A 20,931-nucleotide genomic window follows, 5' to 3' on the forward strand; every position below is an offset into this window, starting at 1 on the left:
ACCCTCCATTAGCCCCCGTCTGCTAAATTCACCGGTGATAATCTCAGTGGTCATAGCCCCCGTTTGGACTGTCCAAACCATGTCCGCTTGTTTGATGAGTGCGACTCATGTGCATCGTTTCACTGATTTCTTTTTCCTTTACCATTCTGTTTTTGTTAACCTTTAAGGCTGAATGCATAAACACAGAGTATCATATACAGAGTACATTGCGAGTGTTTGTTAATCGTACCGTGTGTAACGGCTAGGGAAAAGCCGAACGAGCGCAAGCAGGCAGCCGTGCAGTATAACAGAGTAAATAATGAAGGGAAGCTGCACTGTTATGTTGTGTTAGGATAATTATTGCTAACTACTGAAATAAATGTGTCTATTTTATGGGATTTGGTGATAATATAGCAAAATGGTTATAAATTTTTGCTGGCTCGGGAACACTTCAAAATTTTTACCAGTGAAACTAATGGTACCTGTGTCTTTGATTTGTGAGAAATCACCTTACGAAGGGTTCCTCAGTAAAAAATTACCTCTGTACGACAGAACTAGACTAATATTGCAAACCCCCTTTACATTTCTCTTCTCTGGTGCTTTTCTCGTTCCTCTTTTTTTTTTTTTTTTTAAATAAAGTGAGAAGTGCTAAATTCCGGGTTATAGACACTTTCTTTATGCAGATCTGCCAGGAGAAAGATCTAGCATAAGAGACCTAGACGTGTTCCTTGGGGAAGGAGACCTGCACCTTACCGGTGATGGGAGGCAGCTCTGTTGGGAGGGAGGGAGGGAGGCAGGCAGGCAAACACGGCCTGTGCAATTACTCATATGTGAGCCCAGCTCAGAGCCAGTTGATTAAACCCAGTGTTCCCCTGCAGAGATGAGACTCTGGTGCCCCTCTTCCAATTTCCCTGCTGCTGAGGCGACATCTCCTAAGGCGGCTAACATCCAAGCCAAGCAGAGGTGGTCTTTATATTCGACCGACACAGGGACGATCCAAAGGAGAAGAAACATCTACCCGTTTTCACCTCTGATGACAAAACTCCATGTAAATTTCCCAATGGATAGACTTTGGCCAAATTTATAAAAATTCAAAAAAAAAAAAAATCAGGAACACTGCTTGGCCCAAAAAAATACAAATCTGCATCTTAAACACTGCTGTGCGCCCTAACTTTGGATACTTTCTGCTTACAAGAGTCTTTGCTATTTATAAGTGTATCGAAAAAAAAGTCTAATTAGCTTACAAGCCAACTTTAAATTTCATGCTTGAGATTAATCTTGCATCATTCGCACCATTACAGGGTAATCCAGTTTAGCTTGATAGGTTGTTAGGGTTATGGGCTCGTGCACCTCAAAGCACAACGCCTCATTAAAAGCACCGCTCTACAGTTGGCCAATACGGCAGCCAGTAGTGATTGCGCCGATGTGCAAAATGAACCAATCGATCAATCGGTATCGATCTCATCAACAGTTACAGAGCACATCCCACTCATTTTTGCTTACTTCGCTGGAGTCCTCCTGCTGATTGATGACGGAAAGCGCGTCCTCGGCCGCCTGCCGCTTTGCCTCGGCCACCGTGCGCTCCATCTTGGCACGCTCCGTGGTGATCAACTCATGGGCCTTGCGCTCCGCCTCCGACACGGCCTTCTGCAGCTCCGACATGGCCTGCCTCTTCACCTCGTTCACGGCCTCCTCTGAGGAAGAAGAAGGGAACATGGCGTTCTGAGCGAGAGGTTCCCGCATGGCGGCACAGAGCGCTATGGACCACCCTGCCTTTCCACCTCGTAGAGATGGGATCTCCATCTAGCAGTGCCTTGGGTTCTCGGTTCCAAATGCGTTTGGACATAAAACCCGGTGTTCCCGCACCCTGCCGAAGGCCCATTTGGTTGTTCAGTCGTCTTGCTTGCTCCCCAAAAAAATCAGGAACTCGATGAAGACGACCGCTCCTCCGAATTGCACGAGCGGTCGTAATACCGCACACGTGCCTATGTATGAACTTATCCTGCAGCACGGCCTCCTCTCATCCGTGCACCCACTTAGACTCGCCTCTAGAGCGAGGTGTCCCCACGCGACGTAGACAGACAATGCCTCTGAGCCCTACGACAAATGTTAAAGCAGCGGGAGGAGGAGAGGAGACAACTGCCTATAATGATGTTTTTGAAAAAGCTTTCTCACTATTCTCTCAGATTTTTTTAAGGTCTACATTTGGAATAGAGGCAAGAACAATAAATATTATTTTTTTACATTATATTTCGTACGTAACTTTTTCATTCCACTTTTACAGATTGAGAAATTAGTTAAACCTGGGAGAAGCTAAACCGTCATCTCATAGAGGGGTTGCGGTGGCACAGCGGGTTTGGCCGGGTCCTGCTCTCTGATGGGTCTGGGGTTCGAGTCCTGGTTGGGGTGTCCTGTCCAAGGTGTGTCCCAGTGTTACCGGGTTAGACTCTGGCTTGCTGCGACCCCCACTCGGGACAAGCAGTTTTTTTGTTTGTGTTATTTTATAGCTGCTATTATTAGAGTGTGAGCTTTTTGCTGAAATTTCATCTTTGTAGGGAACCCCTGCAAACATGAAGAGTCAGGCGTATTTTTGAAAAAGCCAAACGGCCAGTGCCTTGGTACAGAAAGGTGTCAATTTTACACCTGTTTGCAGTCACTGGGCACCTCCTCTCAGTGCAATGCACTGATACACGATACACTTACAACACAGAAGAAACAGAGAAGTGTTGAACTGCTGAGACAAAAATAAAATTAGCTGTGTTAAAGTACAGCATTAATTTCAAAAACATTGAATAATTGACATAAACAAAATAGCAGCCTACCGAAAAGGAAAAAAAAAAAATCTATACGTAATCAATTTACTTATCCTTTCCATTCATCTGTGGATAAAAGAGCAAATTAAGGAAATTAATATACAACTAAATAGGTAGCAATTATTAACTTGGCAAATACAGTCCCAAATTAAGGCCCTTTTAAAAACTAATTGCAGCGTGTTTCATTGAAGTGTATAAAGAAAACAGATGATTTAATCCACTTTAAAGCGTTTTCAACACGTTTTAGGTTTAATTACAAACAAGCATTTCTAATTAAAGAATAAATTGGATCACTGCCTACCTTTTGTTTCAGACAGGTAAAGAGGGAAATCAAAACATTTTTTCATGGAATTTTTTTTAAAGTGCGCAAGCCAAACATAATTTGTTTACACGAAGCTGCTTTTTTCCATGCCGAATGTATAAAACTAATATCATTAAGTCACGTCTGCATCCTTACACCTCACATCCTTTAAAAAAAAAATACAACCTGAATCCATTTTGCTTTGAATTTTAAATCAAGGTGAATTAGAATTCCATCAAAATGGCAAGAGGACAACACTTTTGTGCTCTGATCAAGGCTGCAGCTTGACTAATTGTATATGTAAATAAGGCAATTTATATTCAAATTATGCATTTCTATTGTGGTCCCAAAGGCACACGCAGATCAGTAAATGAGAACTGGTAGGACATTGTGCAAGGTGCTTGAATATTTATCACCAACTGTAAACACTGTACAATGGCTAGGATATTTTTTTCCTCTCCTGGTGAAAGTTTTTTTGCGGCGCTCATTAGGAGACAGGGAAGAGAATTAGGCAGCGTCGAACCTTCCCTGCACTTGCAATAAATAACGCTGAACTTGATAATTTATGCATGCAGAACAATATATTGTAATGTCAGACATTTCAGACCAAATAAACCATCTTTATTGGTTTTCACCTAAAATTATTAAAACCTTGTGTGTTTCTGCATTTATAGCTTAAACTCAAGTAGCACACAGAACCCACAGATGATCCCCAGAAGGAGCATGTGCCCGTATACAGATACAGCCAGAACTAGAATAACTACTTTCATGTGGGATCCTTTGATTTCCATTCTTGGTCTATGTATGTGGTTGTTTTTATTATTATTATTATTATTATTACACATACATAGAATACAAAGGATCCTGCATATTATTATACATAATAAGAATATTACTAATACTACTACTAATAATAATAATAATAATAAGAATGTCTCCTGCAAATATATGATACTTCCCAACTGATGTCCCTTTTCAGTCCTTGGGATAACAACAACGACATTACGATCACATCAGTTAATCGGCATGTTGCGCTCTCCAAAATCCCTTCTGGAGTATTACGTTCCATAAGCAGAGCAAAACTGCATCCAGGAGTCTAAATGATTTAAACGCTGTCTTATCTTCCAAGCAAAGCAAACCATTTTACCGTCTGACTTCATATTCTGATGCGAGCAACTGTTTTCGGCAAAAGGTTATTTGTCGCCTACCACACATTTCATGCAATCATTTCAAGTGCCGCCTCCCGTCTGCTGTAGCACACAGATGTCAAGGTGACTGGCCCAGGTTTTAAAAGCTTGTTTTATTCAAAGGCAGCACAAAGCGTGCGCTTCAATTACATTCTCCTCGATTTTCCATTTCCCTGCACCCACGGGCCACTCCGCACACGACTCGCGCTGGATGGCGCCGCACCCGCCAGCGGACCTGCCCGTTCCCGATAAAGCAGCCTGCTGAGAATGGCAGACCTTACCGGCTTTTTTCCAGATCTCCTCGGGCATGTATCCCGACAGCGGTCTGTGGAGCAGCTCCCGGTGGATCTCTGGAGGACATCGGAATGTGTGTCATTTAAACTCCCAACTGCACCGCACAAGGTCAATAAAGCCATTATCTGGGCATCCCACAGTCCTTGTCTTAGCGAAGTCTAACGCTAAATAAATTCACGTGTTCCCGGCCGCTGAGGACACCGTGGTACCGAGAGGCCGTGCGCCATACGGATGTAATGGATGGCCTGCACGTGTCAAGTTCCAGCAGCTCTGCCTCTGGACCCCCGGACAGAAGCCGTTAATGTTCCTCTGTTCCTGGAGACTGAACTACATGGTCTTCGTGGGACCAGAATGGTGATCATTATTAATACATGCTTAACAGATGCTTTTGCCCAAAGCAATGGAATTTAGGTAAGGTTCCAGTTTCCAGTTATATATACAGCGTAACAGCTGTTCCTGGGATTTGAACACACAAACAGCTGTTCGCAAGCCCAGTTCCTCAGCTACTAGGTCTGCAGTGATGTCAGTCCAGATTTCCCTGAGAAGTTCCTGTTTCAGAGCCCCGGTCAGGAGGGGGCGCCGGCGGGTACCTGGAGCGGGGGTGTCTTGGCTGGCCGGGCTCTGCTGCCGGGACTGACTGCTGCTGCTGCTGCCGCCGCCGCCGCCGCTACCCTTCTTGAGGTCCTCGGCATCGCTGTAGCGACGGATCCAGTAGTTGAGCTCCTCGCGGTCGGCCTCCTGGCAGCGGCGCAGCACCGTGAGCGAGCGGCGCGTCTTCTCCACCATGTCCATGATGCAGTTCAGCAGCTGTGGGCAAAAGATGGGGTAAGCGGGCAGGCGGACAGACAGGGGCTGTGACACCAGGGTCTCAGAGCACAGGGGCAGCAGTAGCCAGACAGAAGTTGGATCAGTAGATTTAGAAGCATTCCATCTAAACACTATAAATCCATTCTTAATGAAGACCATTGAACATGCATATATGCACACACAAACATTAACAAAAAACAAAAAATCTAATCGGAAAATGCTAATGTGGTAATCATATTTACATACACATTTATGATTGGCTCATGGTCTCATTAAACCTCTGCATATTCATTCCTCAGGGGTTCCTTCATCCCTGAGCCCTGGAGGCTTCATCCCTTTTATTTCAAAACCATATCCTTCACCTAAATTTAACATTAACTTCATTTTGCAGGTTTAGCATAAACCCGCTGTTTAGAATAGATTCCCATATTAAATCAAATCCCACCTCCAGCGCAGCTCCGGCTCTGCACACACGACACCCTACAGTTGAGTTCAGAGAAAATGCAGATGGAGAACCAAATTTCGGAGCCTTATTTGCATTGTAACCTTGAACTGCTCTTTGGCAAAATTCACCATCCCTGTGGTTTGCGTTGTTGACACCTTTGAAAATGAACCTTTACAAACAAATCTAAAAATCTATTTGAAATTTGCATCTGTATTAATCATAGCACAGGAGCTGCTATGATACATCTGGGATGTTCCTGATGCTGGTCCAGTTCATGAATATATTGACCAGTTCGGTTTCCTGTTAGAACTCTTAAATTGTCTCCTTACTCTAGATATACTTCACCCCCCTCAAACACACAAAGACAAACACACAGACATACATTCTTAGTAATAAAAATGTTATTACTTTTCTTACATGGTCAAGGTGCTTCCACTCCTCTGCCCACTCTCTGTCGGTGAGCCTGTGGTCGATGACCTCCTCCTGTCGTGTGCCGTGCATCCCTGTGCAGGACGGGAGGACAAACGCATTCAGAGCATGACACCCCCCCCCCCCCCCCCCCCCGTCACTGCATCTGTGCTGGGGTTCCAACCCTGAACTGCACCCTAGGCCAAAGCAGCCCAACCATCTATACACAGAACACTTCCATTCAACCAACCACACCTGACTGCTTGTAAGCACAATCTAGAGCTCCCCATTCTCCCAATAGCACCCTGACCCCTCCCACACTCCCCTCAATCACACCCTAACCCCATCACCCCATCCACACCCAGAATACTCCTATCTAAAAATAACACTTTGACCCCTCCCATCCCCAACCCCACCTGGACCACTCAGTAAACTTCCAACCCCCCATACACATCCTCTACATCTTGGCTTCTTCATCCACAATTTAACACCTCCCATTCCCCCAACCGCACCAGTGTCCCCAATCGGTTTGAAAGCCAACAGTTTGAATCCCAGCTTTGTGTGTACTCTCTTGTATTAATTATGTCAGCGGGCAACATGCTACTCTGATATGAATTCGACACCCTTCAGGACTTGGCATTTAAAACTCTTATAAGCAACTCTAGCACCTCCCTTTGATACCACTGATACGCTGCGCCTGAACACCTTCAAAATTTCCACATGTATAGAGCATGATGGCGGCGATGCTACTGCTCCACACCAAGGTGTCACTTGTCAACCCGTTTGCCCACATCGCACCACTTTCCTCACCCAGCGGCCTGGCGCGCTCCCTCAGCTCCCGCGAGTTGGGGTGTCTGTAGGAGTCCCTGTAGTGGTGTGCAATGGCCATGTCGTCCAGGCGGTAGTGCTGTGGTGGCGGTGGCGTCGGGTGCGGCAGCCCGTTGGGCTGGTAGGACAACCCGTTGCTGGGGCTGTAGCGCTGCCCGGGGCTTATCGTGCAGGGCCTCTTGCTCGGGTGCTCCGGGTGCAGCGGCTCGCGGTCAAAGCCGTTCTCTTTGGTTCTGCAGTGGTGCGAGAGGACAAGGTGAAGGAGGTCACTATGCAGAGCACACTGACACCACAGGATGGCAAGTCGGGAGGATCGGGAAGACCCAGCAGGAAGCGAGCCAATAATAGCGGCGAACAAGGTCTATTTTTACATTTACTTTTATTTGTTTAGCAGATGCTTTTCTTCAAAGTGACGTGCAACTCAGAGTAAACAAAAGTTCAACAACCGACAGGGAAGTAGAGCTAAAGATGTGATTCTCAAGAGAGAGCCAGTCTAACAGAACCGTTTTTGCTAGCACAGATTACAATAGCTATATATACAGTAGCTGCTATATACAGTAGCTATTCATAGTAGGTCTATATATAGTAGCGATAGCTGTATCTATTCACTCATTTCCAATAACTGCTTGTCCCGATCCGTGATGCGGTGATCTGGAGCCTAACCAAGAAGCATTGGCAAGGTTGGGGGGGGGGGGGTACACCCTGAATGGGACGCCAGTCCACCGGAAGGTTAGCTGCAAACTGTAACTTTACACATTGTAACTATACAGAGTAGCTATTGCTTTATATACAGTAGCTGCACTGCATGTGGATTTTTATTTTAAACCAATAATGTAGTTCGTGTTTACGGAGCAGATAGAGGATCGAGAGAAATGGGTCCGCGACACATGCGTCGAGGTCCGTCTCGAACGTACAGCAATGACAGTGCCCATCTTGTGCACGTGGAGCAAGGCTGCCAGCGGTCCCCCCAAGACCTTCACGGAACATCTATGCATCGAACCACACGGTTAATACCGGAAACACAATCCTACACGTTTCCAGTCTCTGGCACACACAATAGAGGCGTCCTTCTGCCGTTGATATTAATCAGAGTGCTGAGACGCCGCATTGTGCTCTATGATTAAGACTAGTTGCTTCCAGTTGAAATTCTTGCGTTGGAGTTTTTGCTCGTAACAAAGCAAAGCCCAGCTAAGCAGAAACAGAAGAGCTTAGCTTGGCGGATCGGCAAGGCGCCTCATCAGTATGTGCTCACTCCCGCGTCCCCAGGCTCGCTCCGGGTGAATTTCAGGTGTCAGAAATATGCAGAAATCACAGAAAAGGGATCACGCACAGGGTACCCGCAGCCTGAGACGATCCTCATTAACACCATGTACTTTTTACACATTTTTTTTTTTTTCCTGGAGAGATGATGCAGGTTTTGCTCAGCCCCATCGGACCAAAGCGGTTCAGTTTTTGCAGCCCTGCTCTCCTTTGCTGTGATTTACACCCCGGGTACAGCAGCAAACGACAAGCACTTTGTGTGATTATTTTCAGCATAACCTGGGGTAAAACAGGTGTATCTAAGTGAGCTCTAGACACATGCGCATATTCGAAATAAAGCCGTAAAAGGAAGCAATAAAAACCGACTGTACATTAAATGGGAAAATTAATGGTGTTTCTGCTAAAAATTATTCAATGACGCACTTCGAAAGTTTTCTGGAAATACATTTACGCTTATTTTTTGAGATGATGCTTCTCTCCTAAGTGACTTGCAATATTTATCTACTTACACTGATTTACCCATTTATACAGATGAGTAATTTTTTTCGTATCAATTCAGGGTAAGTACCTTGATCATGACAACTACAGCGAGAAGTGGGATTCAAACCCGGACCCTTCGAATGTAAAACAGCAGCTGTAACCACCAGAACTGGATTACCCATTAGAGATTGTAGGCACAGTGCTCTACAAAATATTAGCTCCTAAAAGGAGAGGAAAAAATTTAATAAGCAGAAAAATAAGGGAAAAAAATGGGGATAAAGACTTGAGTCAAATTTAATGCAACTATAACTTCAAAACTTCATTTTAAAAACATTGCTTCAGAATTTCAAAGTGTTTCTTCCTTCGGCTTCTCCATCAGTTAGGCGATATAGCATTAAAATAGCTTTAAGTGCATCCACACGGTCAATCCACGTAATTCAGTTGGTGTTTACCCTGTTTTGGCACATGTATAAAGTTCCCAGCACTACAGACCCCTAATCCAGGCCCGCTAACCACTACGCCACATGACACGCTATAGCAGCATAATGCCAAAGGCCAGTCCCTCCTTATCATCCACACTCGGCCCACAATTCCCCAGAAGCATCCCGTTCTGCCCTATTAGGGAGTCTCTCCACAGAAGGCAACGGGCCGCAACATGGAGACACGGAGCAGGTAATGATGCGCATGCTGCCGGCGCTCCTTCTTCCCGGGGAGTCGCTGTCTGCAGTTGATATGGCAACAGCCACTTGAGAAGATGGGTATTTTTTTTTTTAAAAAAAGGGGAGCACAAAGAAGGGACTGTTTGCTAACATGGGCCTTGGTAGGAAGGGGAACCACAGGGAGCAAATTGTGAGCTGCGGACAGGAGGAAGCCAGTGGTGACCCTGTAGACAAACGTGACGTTCCGCCGTGAGACACGGGGCTCGTACCAGAGTATAATATTACCACTGGGCTTTAGAGGACAGCCAGAGAGGTAACATATTCCTCAAACAAATTTACAGTTTCTAATAATCCATCACCCTCGTAAACTAATCCAGTATACCCAAAATAAATGATAAGTTTTTAATTATGATTATATTGAGCTGTAGGTGGCATACTGGTTATTGCACATACCGCCTTCCAGTCGAAGGTCCCAGGTCTGAGTGCTGTACTACCCTTGATTAAAGCATTTACCCTGAATTGATACAGTATAAGTCATCCAGCTGTATAATTGGGTAAATCACTGCAAGTACCTTAACAATGTAGGTTGCCTTGGAGAAGCAGCTGGAGAAGTAAATGTAATTAAGCAGCCAGAATGTTACAGAATAATGAATGTATTTGTAGGTGCAAAATGCCACTAAACAGCTCAGCTGACAAGTTGCAAAAGGTTCAATAGAAAAAAAAACACAAATGGTGATGATGTGCACACCCACCACTTCCATCAACCTATAGGTGGGAGAGAGAAACCCCCCATGAGGAGCAGCACCCAGCTCACCTGTCGGGGGTCCTCCTCTTGCCGTTCTCGTTGACGTCCAGCAGCAGCTCCGAGGAGTCGACGGGTGAGGTGGTGCTGGTGTCGAGCAGCAGCTGCTCGTGCTGGGCCAGGTACTGGGCCGGGTTCTGCTTGGCCAGCCGGGCGCAGTGCAACAGCTCCCTCTGCAGGAGGGGCAGGTTGGCCTGTGGTAGAAGGCAGGTAGGATTCACTTATGGGCTGTTCCAACAGCGCCACCTTAGCCCGCTTCACACCTCAAAACAATTTGTAGCCACAGGATGAATTATTAGATTGTCCTCGACTTACAACACATGCGACTTACAAACAGCTGGACTTGTGACGGCCGTCCCAGTAACAATATTGTATTTGAGTCCCGAAATTTGTTCGTACGGATGAGCGCTCCATCTCTTGTACGATAACATCGGCTGTTATTCTTTGGGTCTCAGCCAGTATTTGTGTGACCAGCGGCGACTTTGTTTTGTTTACAAAACTTTTCATTTGCGACTCCGTTCAAGTTGTTTCCTATTTACAGTGACTAGCAAGAGAAAAAGTGAGTGTTCTGCTGGTGCAGAAAAGGAAGAGCAAAAGAAAACAGATTTAGAGATGAAAGTGAAAACAGCAGCGGGGATATAATAATAAAACTGCACTGTATTTACATTGCTGTTCTTCTGTATCGGTGTTATTTTACCATGAATAATGCGTAAAATTAGTGGAAAAAATATAACAAATCCCTGTTATACAAAGTATCATTCACGCATGTTAACTGTTTACAAATCCCTATGGCTCATATAACAAAAAGCTTTCTTTTTCAGCTTTTGATGGAGTCGACATACGACGAGGTCGTCGGAACAAAGCGTTGTAAGTCGAGTACCCCCTGCATTATTATTTTTTAGGAAAATCTCTAAAAAAAAAGTTCCGTACCTCCTATTTTACTCGTCAGCTGAACACACATGCCTATTCCTAATGTTATGCTTCATCTTCCTTCCATCCCTGCTCACCTCTCTGTATTTCCCCGCGTTTCGAGCGGCGACACCAACAGCGCACGCGCGTCCAGCCCGAGCGCCCCGAGACCCTTCCCGCACAGCGCCACCTACAGGCGGGAACACGGCGTCCGGCTAGAGGCGGGGCGCGCGCGCCGTCTCCTTCTCCACCAGAAGGAGGTAACTGTGTGTAAACACTCGCGGGCGAGACGCTGGAGTGCACGAATTCAAAGCAATTCCATCAAGCGCTTTACAGCGGCATGAAAGCTTTTCATTATTCCGTCCAGGGACATCCACGCTATTACCGAACCCTTAATGGTACGGGATGCCACCGGAGCCGTCCAGAGCCGAGGCCTTCGGAGAGGCTTCGATAAAAGCTCTCGAGGCCCTCGACCGCACTCGAGCGAAGCTCCTCGCCGCTGCTGCTTCTCCGGGCCGCTGTCTGCAGAGCTGCAAACCATCAAACCGTTTTCACACTTTGAATAAGGCACGGAAACCCGGGGGATGTTCAAACCGATACGCGAACGGATCCTTCCGGGGCCAAACAACATTTTGCGCGCGATCAGGATCAGCGTGTCGGGCATCTCGAACCCGATGATGTGAACGCAATTGATTCGGTAGGCCGTTTACACTGACGTTTATTCATTTAGCAGACGCTTTCCTCCAAAGAGACGTACATCTCGGAGAACAATGCAAAAGTGTCTTACATCAGCAAAAGGTGCTGCTAGGCCTGGCGTCACTGCGAAAACATGAGCGATATCTACATTTATTACACTGTTCTCCAAGGTAACTTACAATGCTAAGCTACTTGCTCAAGGGTTCTACGGCTGAAGGGGGGATTTGAACCCGTCCACTTTCAGTTGAAAGGAAGTGGCTCTGACCACTATGCTACCAGCTGCCCCTACGCCTTTAATAAATTTCTGATTATGATTTTTGTTGGGCTGCAGCTGGTGTATTGATTAGAGCTACTTTGTTCAAGTCAAAGGTCCTGGGTTCAAAGCCCACCTCCTGCTGTAGTACCCTTGACGAAGGTACTTGCTCTGAGCTGCTACAGTAAAATCTTTCCAGCTGTGGAGGTTAGAGCAGCTGCCTTTGGACCCAAAGGTCACAGGTTCAAATCTCACCTCCAGCTGTAGTACCCTTGAGCAAGGTACTTATACTACATTGCTCCAGTAAAATAACCCAGCTGTATAAATGAGTAAACAACTGTAAATAGATTAACACCGTAAGCCGCTTTGGAGAAAAGCGTCAGCTAAATGAATAAATGTAAATAGGCAAATCACTAAGTAGCCTCATGATGTGGTCATGATCATGTTAATGTATAAAAGGCATTTCAACGCACACGTATAACAGGAGTCTTTATTTAAAAAGGTTAAAATGCTTTAATCCACATTATATCAAATAATTACTATCCAAAAGATCTGTGGAGTTAGGAAATATACGCTCCTTCTATCATGAACCACGCTGCCTAACTTAACGGCCCGTTAACGGTTTACAGTGCAAATTATACAACAATAAAGCACAAGAGGCATGATGAACGATCATAAAATTTTTCCGGCAAAAATCGGCACGCTGCTGATCGGATGGAAGGAACGTTCGCTCACGGCTCACTTGGGGTTAACGGAGCGGAGCGTGCAGGGGAAAGCGCGATCGAATTCGGGGGCCGACACACCGACGCTGCCCAACATCTCCAAGAAATCTTTTAATATTTTACCGTAGAGTGTCCGCTGCTCTCCATTTACCGGTCTGTCCACATATTCCAGTTAAATGACGTAGAGTGTGTAACATTTTGTCGAGGGGGTGCGGTGGCACAGTGGGTTGGACCGGGTCCTGCTCTCCAGTGGGTCTGGGGTTCGAGTCCCGCTTGGGGTGCCTTGCGACGGACTGGCGTCCCGTCCTGGGTGTGTCCCCTCCCCCTCCTGTGTTGTCGGGTAGGCTCTGGTTCCCCGTGTGGGACAAGCGGTTTGGAAAGTGTGTGTGTGTGTAACATTTCCCATCTCTATTGTGCTGATTGTTTCCCCAGCTAGGCTGTTGACTCTTATGTATGTTATGCGGATGCAGACACTGACACGATGGCAAAAAATACACTGATGCTGCTGCAAGGACGCCCCTGTCCTCGGAGAAGACTGACATTGCAGGCATCAGAGAGCGTGTGTCGGCGCGCGTGGGGTTTTTCTTTTTCCCGCCAGCAAATCCACCAAATGTTCTCTTTTTGCAAGAGCGTTTTGTGCATTTGATTTGTTCTGCTGGAGGTCCTGTGCCCGTGCTTCTGACGCACAACAATACAAATTAAGAAGCTTTTGAAACAAATCAGCTTAATTTACTCACGCCACACAAGCAAAAATTTTTCCAGTGTGTTGGGAGGGGGGGGGGGGGGGGGACGGAGAGCGACACAAAGCAGGCGTCTCGGCTCCTATTCGGAAAGCGGACCGAACCATCGCCATTGTTGGTAGCACTGGCGCAGTAAATGTTCCTCTGCGGACGGGGGCACGGGGGGGGACGGGGACGAGGGCCGGGGTGGGGATGCGGCATGAGCCTGAAGGAAAGAGCAGTGTGACGCGTGCGCCATCGCAGCTGCGTTCCAACACACTCACACAGGGCCTCTTCTGCTTCCATATGGACGCTGTCATTACAAGGTCCCTTTGAGGGAGAAACACCAGAAGAAGAAAAAAGGAAAAGGAGAAAAGCTGTGTTTTCCTTGTCAGGCATCCCGCTTCCCATGTAGAGCTCCCATATGGTGGACAGCGGTGAACACTCCGCGTGGGACGCCCGCCCACCCCCCGAGCAATCGTCGGTTCTCCGTGAACCGTTGGAACCCCTGAGGAGCTGTGAGGGCCCGAGTCGGCGTATGACTTGGCGACGAGGGTACGAGAAGAGGAAGGACCGATACACGGGCTCATTTAGGGGTATAGGTGCCACTGCTGTGTATTAGCGGTGTAACCATTGCATACATTGAGGAAAAAAAGGATTTACATTGTTACTATTTTCAAGTAGCACAAAACATTTGAAGTTCAAAATAAATGATAAATTTCAACTTCAAAAGTTAAATGTCAACCAAAATAAAACTACCCAACAAGCCAAAATATTAGAAGAAAAGGCATAGGTTTAATTATAAACCTATGCACATAATTTAAAATTATAAACAGACATACCATAAATGCAAAACTGTCAGTTGAGGAAAAATATATATTTAAAATGGTGTATAACTAAGAAGTAATTAGAACTGAATTAATGTTACATCGAAATCTTCTATTAAAAAAAAAAAAATCTGATGATGCAGAAGTATTTGGAAAATCTGTCCTAAGTTAACGGCATATTTTGGACACGTAGTTTAAAATTAATTTGAAATCCAAATTGCACATTTTAAGTCACAATGCATAACTTGAAGTACGCTAAACGTCCGCACGATGGAAATATGCACGGTTGAAAGAATTTCATGTCGCTCTCGAAAATGTAACTTGGCCACATAGCACTGAAAAGAGCGGGGAGCCAATTTAATTGTACTCCTGCACAACAGACCGACGAACCTCTACTTGTTGCAAGGGTTTTAGCCGCTTTTTTCCCTGTCCAAAAAAAAAAAAAAATCACAGGAAATTCAGTGGGTCTTGTAAAACCATGCACTTTTTTCTCCTGCCTCCTTTCTTCCACACGCTCCTAAAAGGCCCGAGAAATCGCGCACATCTGCGCCGCGGCTCCGCGGACTCTTTAAATAGCTTCCAGACCATCGGCTTGCGCAATACCTTGAGAAAGGGGATGACGAAGGGTCGGAGCGGGAAGTTCGTCGCTTCTTGCAGCTTGGAGTGGAATTCCTCTATGGTTAACGTAGAGTTCTGAAAGGGGAGGAGGGAAAGAAAAACAGAAAAGCAGAGAGATGCATAAATGCATGTGGAACAAATTATGGGATAATATTGCTTATTCGAAGGCAAAATTGCATCCTGCTGGAGACTGAGGACTTCAGGATGTCGCAGCTTAATGGGGAGCACATGGAGCTTCATGCCCTCATGGTTCTTCCTTCCAAATCCATACAAACATCAACTGTGTATGTTTTCATTTCAGCTTTGAGTACCAGCACTCAAAGTTACAAGTACAGTTGGGTACAAAACCGTAGTGAAGCCAGCATAGCGTCCATATAGCGCACACGCATCCGCGCGTGTGTGTGTGTGTGTGTGTGTGTGTGTGTGTCAGAGACACTTACTGTATACTGTTTGTTCGAGAGGTTTTGATCCAATAGCGTGCGACCGATATAGCTGTGACACTAAACAGGGTTAGCAGTCGAAGGACCTGGGTTCAAATCCCTGCTCCTGCTGTAGTACCCTTGATCAATACTTACCCTGAATTGATACAGTAAAAATTACCCAGCTGTTTAAATGGATATATTATTGTAGCCTTGGACAAAGGTGTTTAGTACATAATGGGTAATATTCTTCTTTTTCTTCTTTATTATTATTATTATTATTATTATTATTATTAGACCTCCTTTCAGGTGGGCCAGAACATATCTACCCCGGTGCTGGCCCGACTTCCACATCGTTTAGCATCTAAATGAGGACATTTTTTTCAAAGTCTGTCCCCAGCTTGTCTTATTTAAATCGACAGGCGGGACGGTGACACTCTTTTTCAGTTTCGGATTGATATTTTCAAAATCCACAGCCTCCGTCCTATTTCCCAGACCTGAATTTTGTTACATTAGTCTTACATCTGTTCGCCCAGATTGCGGAGGCCTGTTTTGACAGCGCAGCAGCCCCCTGAGCCTTTCCTTTCGCTTTGCCAGTGCTAATTAAGTGTGTCACTCTTTTCAATAAAGCGGGGAGGGGAGAGAATTAAAGACAAGGAGGGATGGTGAGGGTGCTCTGCACAGCCTTCACAAAGCGACATGAGTGTGACAAGTGAGCAAGGTGGTGAAGGAATTAAAATTATGAAATAATGTAGAAAAAAAAAACGAAAAATAAAGAACGATTCCTAAAGTGATACCTGCTTAGTATTCGCTGTTGCTTTGCAATCTGAACGTTAGGGCTCCGAACGCCACCTCCAGCTGTAGTACCTTTGATCAAGGTACTTGCCCTGAATTGATACAGTAAAAATAACCCTGCTGTATATATAGGTAAATCCTGGGAAGATGCTTTGATGAAAAGTATCTCTAAAATGAATAAGCGTAAGAGTAATTTATTTGAAATGTGGACTCAGCTGAAAACTTAGTTCAACCTGAAACACATGCCTTTGGACCGTGGGAGGAAACCAGAGCACCCGGAAGGCGGCACATGCCGACTCGGCACAAACTGAGCCGGATTCAAACCCGAGCCCAATCCCACAGCCCAGGTGAAGGAGCCAATTCTACTTCTACTTCTCGTCTTTTCGGTCTGCCGACATCGGGGGGCATTTCGGCTCTCGCTTTCATTCATCCAGGCAATGCTACACGGGTACGTCGTGCTCCCCCGCTTACCACGAGACCCAGCACGAGGGTGCGAACCCGCTCGCCGATCTCGGGGGAGATGTCGTTGCCGAACTGCTGCAGCGTGGTCAGGAAGCGCTTCAGCTTGCTGAGCTGTCGGGCGCCACAGGCCGGCGGCAGCTGCTGGTTGGCCAGCGAGGAGGAAGAGGAGGAGGACGGGCCGTTGCTGAAGCCGTTGGGCGGGGAGGGGGCGCCGTTGAGCGCCGTCGGAGAGAGGCTGGTGCCGTTGGTCACTGCGGAGGGAAGCGATGGGAAAACATGTAATGCATTTCCACGTAGAAACGTCATGGAGCAGGACTTGTTTTGTACGGTTGGGATGTTGACAACTAAATACATATCGCAGAGTGTGGAGGGTAAAAACTACAGTCGCGCATATAAGGATGCGAAACGTAACGGCATCCTTAATGAGATTAGGCCATGTGTGCGGCTCCCTTCCCCCCCCCCCCCCCGGCTCTCCCCAGAAACAGGACACTGAAAATACCTCCGCTGCATCTGGTAACAATTACATGGAGGAAAATCAAAGCGCTTGCTTTGTTAAACCTTCAGAATTTATAATTAGAGCCTGTTTTCGAAGAGCGCTCATCGCCGCGCCGCCAGATCCGGGGAGCTGCCGAGTCCCGAGGACCTATTTTAGGGATCTGGCGTCGGTGGCAACGAGCAATTAGAGCTGCTGTCAGCGCACCGCTGCGCGCTTCCGCTTCCAGACAGTCCGCATTTCATATCAACGGCCGTACACACGCGACGTACATCGCGCTCTGCCGTAGCGGCGCCTGTGCTCTTATTTAGAGATACAGGTGCGGTAAAAATGGGGAGTAAACAAAACAGCAGTGGCGCTGTTCCGCAGTGGATTTCCAGCATTTATCTTTATTTATGGGACAAGCGGTTCCGAAAATGTGTGTGTGTGTATTTATAAATATACAAATAGACCTACAATTATTCTACTGTGAGCCTAACTTGCACATGTCGACATTTATTATTTGTCATACTTTGATATTCTATTTATTCATTTATCTGACGCTTTTCTCCAAAGTGATGTACGGTGTTAAGATACTTACAGCTATTCACCCATTTATACAGCTGGGTAATTTTACCGAAGCAGTTTTAGGGTAAGTACCTTGTTCAAGGGTACTACAGCTGGAGGTGGGATTTGAACCCGTGACCTTCAGATTCAAAGGCAGCACTGTACCCACTAACTGCTGTTTATTATTTATGTTGTTACTTTTGTCAGATTTACTTTGCCTTTTATTGTTTAGCCATTAATTTTGTTACTATTTGTTTATTATTTTGCCTGTTTACTTTATTAGTGTCTAGTCTGTTTATTTTATTACTATTTTGTCACTATAACAGCGCACTTTATTATACATCATGTTGAGCTGCTGTGTGTGAATTTCCCTGCAGAGATTAATCAAATACTATCATGTGTTTATTATTCTATAACATCAGCCATCTATTTACCTTTATCTAAGTGATGCTTCTCTCCAAAGCAAATTACGGTGTTAAGATACCTAGAGCATATTACCAATTCTGAAAGCTGGGTAATTTTTTACCGGAGCGATTCGGGGTACGTACCTTGCTCAAGGGTACTGTACCAAGAGGTGGGATTCGAACCTGGGTCCTTCAACTCCAAAGGCAGCCGCTCTAACCACCACGCCCCCTAATGTCCCTGCACGAAGCCACGTGCTCCTCTGTGGAGGCTCACTCACGTGTGGTCGGGGTGAAGGAGCTTGTCCTGGGGGCTCCCTGTGTGGTCGGAGGAGGCGGCATTGTGGGCGGCGTCAACCTGGATTGTGTTTTTACATCCGCAGGTGAGTCGGGCATGGTGGAGCGCTTCTCAGTGCGATCTGTGGAGAGAGCAAGAGAGACGTACAGTTACACAGAATATCTTACACACACACACACACACACACACACACACACACACACACACACACACACACCCCTCCACAGCAACTTACTGTGTTAAGCTACTTACAGCAACTTACCCATTTATACACCTGGGTAATTACTGTTTTAATTCTGGGTAAGTACATTCATCTAGGATACTACAATAATAGATGGGATTCGAACTCAAGCCCTTCAGGGTAAGGCAGCAGTTCTAACCACTACACCACCTGCTTACCCCAAGTACCCTTTGCCAGCCTATAAAAACCCCTAGAGAATCTGTACTTCCCAGTCTCCTCGTCCCACTGGACGCTACAGGTCAAGAGGTTCCAGACCCTGTCTTGCTGGTTCAGTTCCCACAACCAGACCCTCCCGCTCTTATCAAATGGGTGGACAGTAACAGCAGTTCACAGTGCAATCTCTCGCGATACCCAACACAAACATCAAAAGCGTTTCAACCTAGGCGTGACCGCAGCGCTGCCCGGGCGAGACGGCACACGGCGCTTCGTCTCCCAGTCGACGGCACGCAGGTTCTGCGCCATGCCGCATGGCTATCTGACCGCGGCGAGATACGGGAAGGGCAGGACTTAGGGTGGCAGACGGGAAGGGATGGAATCCTACAGAAACAGCAGCGATCGGCCAGTGGGAATCTGGCGACCTCTGAATGTGTGTGTTTGTGTGGGACCTTAAAACTATCACCTTATGGAGCGAAAACCACAGCACCAGCCCACTGTACCTTAAGTCATGGATCACCATAGCCGGCTCTCCATTTTCCTAGTTAACTTCACGCACGCAGCCCCCGAGGCCAGACATACAGCCCCAGCAACTGGAAGCAGGGGCCGTAGTGGTGAGAGCTGGTGCCTTTGGACTCAAAAGACCCAAGATCAAATCCCATCTCCTGCTGTAGCACCCTTGATCAGGGTACTTCCCCCTAAAAATGACCCCGCTGCACAAATGGGCAAATAATGCTGAGTACACACTCACCGCCTATAACTGCTCGACCCAAGCGGGGTTGCGGCGAGCCGGAGCCTTGCCCGGCAGTGCAGGGGCGCGGGGCTGAGCGGGGGAGGGGACACACCCAGGACGGGATGCCAGTCCTTTGCAAGGCACCCCAAGCAGGGCTCAACCTCCAGACCCGCCACACACTGTACACTGGTAAAACCCACCGCGCCACCGCACCCCCTCAACGGTAAGTAGTTGAACACTGTTTGTTTGGAAAAAAGCATCAGCTACAATGAATAAATGTAACTGTAGAAGGGAAAGTCAAAAAGTATCCGCAATAATATGCTGTCAAATGATCCTTAACTGCGGATGTTTTTGAGAGCCTAGCAAATGCCATCGAGGGACCTGGCATGAAGAGCAACTAGGACCAGTCTGATGAGCAGGTGGAGAAGAAGCATCAGCGACGTGAACAACAGCAGGAATTACACACATGGGACCAGCAGTTATGCACAAGTTTTATATCTTCTTTTCACTTTTTCCAGACCGTTTTTGCGGAAAGTACATCGGGTCCAAACGTCTATAAACCATTTTTTCCTGGCTTAGCAGTAGATTACACAGGTGAGTGTATTGACTGCTATAACGAATGGACATATTACATTAAAAATATTTTATGTAACAACAAATACATACTGCCCCTTGCTGATACTACAGCCTTTTAGCTCAAAACAGTCAACATCATGAGCTCTCTATGAAGACAGAAGAACATCAGAGGGACTAAGGTCTTTCTCTTGGACAATGAGACAGGTCTGTCCATCCCAGCCTTTGGTCAAATGGTTCAGGAGGGTGACAATGGGCACAACAAACCCAAGACTCACCAGCTGATGGGTCATGCACTCTGAGGGTCATCATCAGAGTTTGTTGGGAGGGTGGACTATAAACGGGCTTCTGTTCCTCAACCGGAAAGACTTATTTGGGAAGAGCTGAAAATTTACTTTATTATGTAGAGACAAGAGGAACCCTGTAAGGGGCACAGTGTTGGTTCAACACCGCTTCTTTCACAAAGATTGTAATCATCACTGAAAGCCCACGTCACTTACAGATTCTCTTGCTGTTGGTTTAATGAGGTCTCTCTATGTTCTGCAGGTTGCAGGTTCGAATCCCACCAATTGCTGTAACACTCTCAATCAAGGTACTTACCCTCGATTGCTCCCTTAAAATTTCCCAGCCGTATAAATGGGTAAATCACAGTAAGTGTCTTTGGAGAGTAGGGTCAACAAAATGAATAAATGTAAATGTGATGTGTGGAAAAAATCCATCCTGACAGCGACACATGGAGGCAGGCCATGATGTCAACCTGTCTTGACCGCTGCTGCTGACTGGCTGCACCGTCACAAGAAATGGTTCTGG

General features: G+C 46.4%; 1 protein-coding gene across 3 annotated transcripts in view; it reads right to left on the reverse strand.

The window, feature by feature from the left end:
• runx1t1 (RUNX1 partner transcriptional co-repressor 1) overlaps nt 1-20,931 on the reverse strand; it is a 60,043-nt gene that overhangs the window by 3,438 nt on the left and 35,674 nt on the right. The window contains exons 2-10 of one of the 3 annotated variants that reach the window (XM_029248370.1): nt 18,405-18,542; nt 16,693-16,934; nt 14,993-15,082; nt 10,276-10,457; nt 7,045-7,295; nt 6,244-6,329; nt 5,165-5,381; nt 4,562-4,630; nt 1,483-1,673 (exon numbers count right to left, since the gene is read on the reverse strand). In XM_029248370.1, coding sequence (XP_029104203.1) covers nt 1,483-1,673; nt 4,562-4,630; nt 5,165-5,381; nt 6,244-6,329; nt 7,045-7,295; nt 10,276-10,457; nt 14,993-15,082; nt 16,693-16,934; nt 18,405-18,542 — 1,466 coding nt within the window. Of the gene's footprint in view, nt 1-1,482; nt 1,674-4,341; nt 4,631-5,164; nt 5,382-6,234; nt 6,330-7,044; nt 7,296-10,275; nt 10,458-14,992; nt 15,083-16,692; nt 16,935-18,404; nt 18,543-20,931 lie in introns of those variants that run through there. The other 2 variants (XM_029248369.1, XM_018727234.2) reach the window with 2 other exon arrangements.

This window comes from Scleropages formosus, chromosome 23, assembly GCF_900964775.1.
Source record: "Scleropages formosus chromosome 23, fSclFor1.1, whole genome shotgun sequence".
NCBI lineage: Eukaryota > Metazoa > Chordata > Actinopteri > Osteoglossiformes > Osteoglossidae > Scleropages > Scleropages formosus.